The sequence below is a fragment of the Chrysemys picta genome, chromosome 6 (assembly GCF_011386835.1).
Source record: "Chrysemys picta bellii isolate R12L10 chromosome 6, ASM1138683v2, whole genome shotgun sequence".
In the NCBI taxonomy this organism is placed as follows: domain Eukaryota; kingdom Metazoa; phylum Chordata; order Testudines; family Emydidae; genus Chrysemys; species Chrysemys picta.
Window position 1 is genome coordinate 20,578,345 of NC_088796.1, and position 8,348 is coordinate 20,586,692.

Consider the following 8,348-nt stretch of genomic DNA (forward strand, 5'->3'; position numbering starts at 1 on the left):
GCCATTGAACCAAACTGTAAACCCTGTGTATAATGGAAACCATTTCAAGCCAGAGGGAGCAGCAGCACCCCTAGCACCTCTAGTTCCAGCACCTATTATCATGAATATGTCTATTCCGTCACCTCTGTAGTTCACAGTTTATATAAGGCTGCTGGGGAGATTGGTCATGCCTGACCAACCTGATTGCCTTCTATGAGGAGATAACTGGCTCTGTGAATATGGGGAAAGCAGTGGACGTGATATATCTTGACTTTGGCAAAGCTTTTGATACAGTCTCCCACAGTATTCTTACCAGCAAGTTAAAGAAGTATGGGCTGGATGAATGGACTATAAGGTGGATAGAAAGCTGGCTAGATTGTTGGGCTCAATGGGTAGTAATCAACGGCTCCATGTCTAGTTGGCAGCCGGTATCAAGCGGAGTGCCCCAGTGCTGGGGCCGGTTTTGTTCAACATCTTTATTAATGATCTAGATGATGGGATGGATTGCACCCTCACCATGTTCGCGGATGACACTAAGCTGGGGGGAGATGTAGATATGCTAGAGGATAGGGATAGGGTCCAGGGTGACCTAGACAAATTGGAGGATTAGGCCAAAAGAAATCTGATGAGGTTCAACAAGGATAAATGCAGAGTCCTGCACTTAGGACAGAAGAATCCCATGCACTGCTACAGACTGGGGACTGACTGGCTAAGCAGCAGTTCTGCAGAAAAGAACCTGGGGTTTACAGTGGATGAGAAGCTGGATATGAGTCATCAGTGTGCCCTTGTTGCCAAGAAGGCTAATGGCATATTGGGCTGCATTAGTAGGAGCACTGCCAGCAGATTGAGGGAAGTGATTATTCCCCTCTACTCGGCACTGGTGAGGCCAGATCTGGAGTATTGCATCCAGTTTTGGGGCCCCCACTACATAAAGGATGTGGACAAATTGGAGAGAGTCCAACGGAGGGCAATGAAAATGATCAGGGGGGTGGGGCACATGACTTACAAGGAGAGGCTGAGGGAACTGGGCTTGTTAATCTGCAGAAGAGAAGAGTGAGGGACGATTTGATAGCTGCTTTCAACTACCTGAAGGGGAGGGTTCAAAAGAGGATGGAGCTCGGCTGTTCTCAGTGGTGGTCGATGACAGAACAGGGAGCAATGGTCTCAAGTTGCAGTGGGGGATGTCTAGGTTGGATATTAGGAACAACTATTTCACTAGGAGGGTGATGAAGCACTGGAATGGGTTATCTACGGGAGGAGGTGGAATCTTCATCCTTGGAGGTTTTTAAGGCCCGGCTTGACAAAGTCCTGGCTGGGATGATTTAGTTGGTGTTGATCCTGCTTTGAGCAGGGGGTTGGACTAGATGACCTCCTGAGGTCTCTTCCAACCCTAATCTTCTATGACTCTATGGGAATGTCTATACTTACGCGCTGGTTCGGCGGCAGGCAATCGAACTTCTGGGTTCGATTTATTGCGTCTTGTCTGGACGCGATAAATCGAACCCAGAAGTGCTCCCCGTCGACTCCGGTAATCCTGCTCGGCGAGAGGAGTATGCGGAGTCGACGGGGGAGCCTGCCTGCCGCGTCTGGACCGCGGTAAGTTCGAACTAAGGTACGTCGACTTCAGCTACGTTATTCACGTAGCTGAAGTTGCGTACCTTAGTTCGAATTGGGGGGTTAGTGTAGACCAGGCCTTAGATTATGAGATGTTTTGAACTGCAGTACCATCACTATACTGTAGTCAATTGGAGTTAATGGAATTGCATCCACCTACACCTGTTTGAATAGGGCACATTGTACACCTGATTGCTCAGTTGGGTGCACAACTGGGATTGCGCTGTGGAGCTCGTTTGTGCATATGACAATATTTAATTGGGTTTGTGCATGAACGTTCATTTCCATTTACGTTGCTGACCGTGGTCCTGTTAGGAGGCTCCCCCATTCCCCACTTAGGCTGCAGAGGGAGTTTAGCCCATCAGAAGAGTCAGATGCTTTGGAGGCTGCTTCCATCCCACTCTAATCGGCCCAGACAAGCAGATGCTTCAATGACTCCCTATGGAAAGCCTCATAGACTAGTCACAGGCAGTATCTCCAGCTTAGTCTGCACAAGGAGAAGTTCCAAATGCTTTCCTATGGGGCCCCAAGTCTGTAATCGCCCTGTGCTGCACCAAACTGTCATGGGCCATCCAGAGAGCTGTGGACGGGCCATGTACGAGGTGGCAGAACATATATGCAGAACAGCCTATATGCACTGTTGTGGTGTACAGAATCCAGTCCATCCTGCAGGCAGGACACAGGGCAGGTCTGCAGCCCCAGGCTGAAACTGGAGCCATGACACCTGGGCACCCCCTTCTCCTCTTACTTACGCCAGTGAAAAATAGGAGTAACTATTGAAGTAAATGGTTTTGCTACTGTAAAACTGGTATCAGAGGAGAAGCAGCCCCCCAGCTCTCCTCAGCCTGATGCAAAGGCCCACTGTATTCTGCTGTATGAATAGCAAGCATGGAGCTAGTTATATGGAGTTCCTCAGCTGTCTCACTCCACATTTGCCTTATCCAGAACAGTGGAAACACTGATTCCACTGACTTAGGGCCTGCTATGGCCCTTAGGCCTATGACGGAATTTTGTCACTAAACGGCTGATCCACCCTAACAAATGACATTGTAAAAAGAGCCTTCTAGGGTTCCATATTCATTGTAATATGCGGGCCAAATTATGTCATCAGCCACACCTCTGCCACCCATTATCTTCAGATTGTGCCCTCAGCGACACCTGGGCAACCCCACTAGCCTTACATTAATCTGAGGGCATCAGTTGGCGTGAAGAACCTGTGATGAGTTTCAAGCAAACCAGCTCTAAATAGGGTTTTGTTGAGCCTCATAGCATAATTTGGATTTTAACCTAACCATAAAACCTGTTTCTTTACTGGGTGTGAATCAAATAACTAGTTTCTCTGTTACAGCTAGAAGGGAGAGTTGGGCATGGTGTCTCTGCTCAGATTGCTAGGAGGCTGGGGTTGGGCTGGAGAGAGGGTCCCTTGCGGAGCGTGGTGGGGTGGTGATTTAGGAAGGAAATGTTAATTCCTAATAGGACTGGTTGGAAAACAATTCCATTTTGAAAAAAAAAAAAGGTTTATGAAATGGGAGGCTATCACAGATACTTTACCCCCAAGCAGGCAAACACTTGTTGTAGATTTTTTAGCAATAGCAAAAAATGCCATAAAGGGGTTATCTCATGTTTTTTCTTCTAACTGCGATTTACAGTAATCCATAGAAGCTTGAAACTGAAATCTGGTTTCATACTACAAAATTTTGGCTTCTGTCACACACAAATTGATTTGTTATTGTAGCCTTGCTCCTGAATTTGGGGCACCTGCTCTTGATCTTTCCTGTTTCATAAGAAGATCATTGAAGCATTTGGGATTTTGAGGGGGAGGTTTGAACTGACATACCTAGCTGAATCATGCAAGGTGCTGAGCTTTCTGGTCCTAATCCAGCAAAGAATTCAAGCACGTGTTTAATTTTAACAGTGTGATTAGCCTCATTGCTTTCCATGGGATGAGTCATGTATTTAAAACTAAGAATGTGCTTAAGTGCTTTGCTGGATCAGGGCCAGAGTGTTCAGCACCTTGCAGGATCAAAGCCAGAAAGAATTGCATAGAGTTTGTAGACAGACAGAGGAGAAGAAAAGGTGAGTGACATTTCGGGCCTACTGACCTTGACAGTGTCCCTTTAAATTGTTGATCAAAAAATATTATTTTGAGACTGATTGAATCAAGGTTTTAAAGGGCATGCTAATAATTCTCTATCTAATGTAGCTATCTAGGGGTTCTTCATAATGCTCAGCATCATAGAATGCAAGCACTGCGTCTAGATCACCTCATACTGCACAAATAAATAAATAAGAAGGATATTGCATCATGAAACGTACCTTTTAAATGGGGGGGTAGTTTTAACTGAATTTTCTTGGTTTTGTGTTTTTAATATTAAATAATTAACATATAATCTGCTTATCATTTGAGGGATTTATAATTTGATATGGGGAACTGGGGTTTTTTTTGTTTGGAGTTCTTGGGTTTTGGTTGATTGGTTTGGTTTTTGTGGAGAGTTTGGACTAGGCTAGTCCAAAATAAAATTGCTGAATTCTAGGTCTGCTTTCCATTTGAATAATATTAAAAGACTGTGTTGACCTCTATGTCTCATTCATGCTACACATTCCCAGTAGCAATGCAGGAACTTCAGAAGGTTCAGAAGTTTAGCTCATGGTCTGATAAACATCAAGACTTTTGATTCTTAGCTGAACTCTATTGGAACATCTCAAGTCTGCAAAATGTGCCTGGAAATCTCAAGAGAATAAACATGCTTGACAGATTTCTGGTACTTCTTGTCCCCAGCTGGGCTATAAATAGCACCACAACTCTTGGGATGTTTCAGCAGCTCTTTTCCTGGTTGTGGCAGGTGCAGATATGGATGAAAATGACAAATAACAGGAGATGTGGAGAAAAGTACCCGGACAGTTCTAAATTTCAAAAAAGGTTTAATTCGGCTGAAGTTTGGGGTAAAAGTTTGCATTGCTAGTTATAATTTTATTCCAAACCACTTCACCCCTTCCAGATTTGCATCTACTACAAGAGCTTTAAATGGTGTGAATGAGTAATTTATAAAAAAGTAATAATACTTTGCACTCCTATAGGGCCTTCCGTGTGAGGATCTCAAAGCGCCTTAGAAACATTAATGAATTAAGTCTCCCAACATCACTGTTAACTAGGTATTCCTTGTCCCCTCTTCTACAGAGTGGGAAGCTGAGGCCCAAAGAGATTAAATGGTTTGCCCAAGGGCACACAAGAAGTCTATGGCAGAGCTGGGACTGGAACACAGCTCTTCAGAGGCCTAGTCCTGGCCTGTCCTCTACAATGCTTCCTCTCCTTTTCCACATTTCAAGTTAGGAACACAGGTGTCTGACAGCATTTGGGGCCAAACCATCCTCTCTCATGACAACACACAGGAAGAGAAAAGCTAGGGGAAATTAAATAGAGGGCAGAGCACAGAGAGCCAGAATTTTAAAGGTATTTCAGTGGGTAAAGATGCGATAGGTGCCAAGGGGGATTTTCACACTAGGAATTGTACGGGAGTTAGACACCTAAGTGCTTTTGAAAATCCCACTAGGCCTCCATCTGCATCTTTAGGCACCAAAATACCTTTAAAAATCTGGCCCAGACATCATAGTTCAAGGCATAGGAGTTAGACATAATCCTCTTTCCAAACATATGTCTTGAGATCTATGGGGGGGAAGTTCCATAGATTTTTAGGGGATTTTTGCAGACAGTCTACTTTCCATGCTAAACTGTGAGCATCCCTTCCTAACCTTGGTGAGTCCATGGCTTTCTGCTCCCCCTTCAAGGTATGCAGCAGGAATTAATGCTGGAACTGTCATCATTCACTCCCTCCGGAATTTCCCATGGAAATTACGTTGATTTGCTGGCAGATAATAGTGTAGAGGGCTGTCGGCTAGATTCAAACTGCTACCATGCTGACATATCCTTTCAATCCACAGAGCTCCAGATGGATGGTGTCTGTGTGGTGAGGCTTTGTAAGAAGGGAGGTGGGAGTGGATTATGTTGGTTCAGCTCTCTACCTTTCTCCTGTACATTTACACAGCAGATTTTCATGCCTTCACCTCACCACTGCAGTGCAGTGCCTTTTGCAGTTTACTGGAGTGCATATGTAATTTTAGGCCTAAGAAAAGGCTCTTTGCCCCAACATGCCAATGGAGTACATGCTCTGCATGCATATAATAGTCATTTCCATTTTGTATTTATTCTGTGCATGGATCCACTTCCTAAATGGTTTACTTGACATAATGGAATAACAGCCTCCACAATTTCATTCGCAAAATAAAATCTGAGCCTGTTGTGTGTTATAAGAGCACCCAAAAAGTATCTGAAAACAGTGAAGCTTTCTGTTAGCTACTGGGAAAGACGAGACAGATATGGTTTGAATTTTCTTTTCTAGGCTGAAATTTTGTATTCTACATGTCAGATCATGAAGCAAAATTTATGGGGGAGTTATATGTTTCTTAAAGGGGGCCATTTATAATAGGAATAGACCTAAAAGCCTACCATTTTTAAAGAGTATAATGATTTTGGGAGCCTTAATTTTTGGATGACACCTTGTGGGTGCCTGATTTTCAGTGGATGGGTGCTCCGCACCTAGAATTGGAGTAACTCAACATCATTAGTCACTTTTGAAAAATCAGGCCTTTCAGCTGTGATTGGGACCAAAGTCACCCCCATATAATTCCTCCTAGAAAGCTTTTTCAAGTACTAATTGTTTACTCAGTATTAATTCAGATCATTGATCTCTTTGGTTTTACTGCCCACACTAGGCATATCAGTGACTCACATTCTTAAGAGATGAACCTGAGAACGGTGGTTATTGACAGCGCTGCAATTTGCACAATAAAGTTTAACAGTTTACATCCACTGTACAGCTTTATCAATGTTTTCAATGTATCACCAGCTCAGTTTATTGGTACTTATGCATACATTGATTCTTTCTCTCTCTCTTTCTCTCTTTTTTTTTTTTCCTTCTGGTTCCCCAAGCATGCAAACGCAAAGAACAAGAACCGAATAAAGACAGGAACAATTCCCAGAAGAAATCTCGTCTGGTTTTCACCGATCTCCAGCGCAGAACACTTTTTGCCATCTTCAAAGAGAACAAACGTCCATCCAAAGAAATGCAGATCACCATCTCCCAACAGCTGGGCTTGGAACTTACCACTGTCAGTAACTTCTTCATGAACGCTAGGAGACGCAGCCTTGAGAAATGGCAGGATGATTTGAGTACAGGGGGATCCTCTTCAGCCTCCAGCACTTGTACCAAAGCATGATTGAAGAAAGGAATCTAAATTAGGCACAACTCAACCATAAAAAAGAGAAAAAAAGAATGAAAGGAAAGAAAAAGTATGGATTCTGAGTGGGGCCCTTCACTGGTGATTTGAAAGCACAATTCTCTTGGAAAGTAATTCTAGTCTAGTTGTAAACATAGGACACTTTTTTAATGGCTATTTAGTCAGTTTTAGAAGGCGCAAATCACGAATTAATTTCTTTCTATATAGTATTACATTCAAGACAGGCTAAGCATATCCAAAATATAAGTGGGTCATTCATGACATAAATTTTTCCTGAGAGCCAATGAAGACTTCAACTATGGACCAGCATTTAAGGCGATGGGAGTACTGCAGGATTGCCCAGAGTTGGTAGCTAAACAGAAATGCAAACATGTCTGACCTACTTTGTTTTCCAAATGCTTAGGCTTGCCACACCACAAAATACCAAAGCTTACACCCATAACATGATAACATGAGAACTGAGCACAAATCTTAAAAGATGAAAATTGAAAAATCCAAGAACCTGTTTTGTAATCTCAGGCATTGTTTTGTTTAGATGTTTTAGAAAAAAAATTGATCCAATTTTATGTTTTGGGTTTATTTTTTTAACTTATCAGTGAACACTCACATGGTCTTGGATCACTAAAATTCAGTTCACTTGAGCTCAAAGTATCAAGCACAAAGACAATAGATACAGAAATAGAACGGTTCTGGACTTGCTACATCTGTTCTTTCAAGACACTCTAATTTATGAAGTTGTTAATGAAAAGTATGTGACCACACAAGCTTCAAGCACATTTTGCTGTTTGTCACAAATTCTGTGTTTGTACATAATGCAGATGCACACTCAGGAGGTCAATTTAACTGCTACAGTGCATGGAGCAAACACAACACTTTGAGAGAGCTACATTTCCTTAGGTCATCAGTATGTCCTTTTTAGTTATTAGCATGTAGTTTCTCCTTATTTCATTGTTACTGAAGTCTATTTAGGTGTTTTTTTTTAAATTGATGCATTCTGTATTAGAGTTCCTTGGTATTTTCTTAGCAGAAAAAAAGCATCCACTTTCAGGATGTCACTGACCATTTAGATGTGCTGCATATGACTTAAATATCACATCAAAATCTATCACATCTCCATTACCAATTCATTTAACCTGAAGAGAACACAGTACACCAAAGATGCAGTATATTGCAAGCCAAAGACATTTATAACTTGCCATTTATTTTCATCATCATCATAGTATTGTGATTATTTTAGAAATCAGAAAACCTTGCAAACTCCAAAAAAAGTACAACTCTATCATTTTAGTTTGCTGTACAATTGAGCAGAAAGTGGATGCTGACAAAATTAGCAAAGTCGTGAGTGGAGTAGCAGAGCTAACAGGGCCATACTAGCTGCAGTTACAGTAGTCTTCAAAGAGCATAAACAATCCTTATCACTGAAATTGTTATGGTCACTTGATGTGCATATTTACCAGTGA

The 8,348-nt window shown here is 42.3% G+C and overlaps 1 protein-coding gene across 1 annotated transcript in view; it reads left to right on the plus strand.

Moving 5' to 3' along the window:
* The window catches only part of ONECUT2 (one cut homeobox 2), a 43,260-nt gene extending 35,951 nt beyond the window's left edge, over positions 1–7,309 (plus strand). The window contains exon 2 of the mRNA XM_005296830.4: positions 6,581–7,309. Within this exon, the coding sequence (XP_005296887.1) occupies positions 6,581–6,867 (287 nt within the window). The 3' untranslated portion in view covers positions 6,868–7,309. The remainder of the gene's footprint in view (positions 1–6,580) is intronic.
* Positions 7,310–8,348: the final 1,039 nt, after the last annotated feature.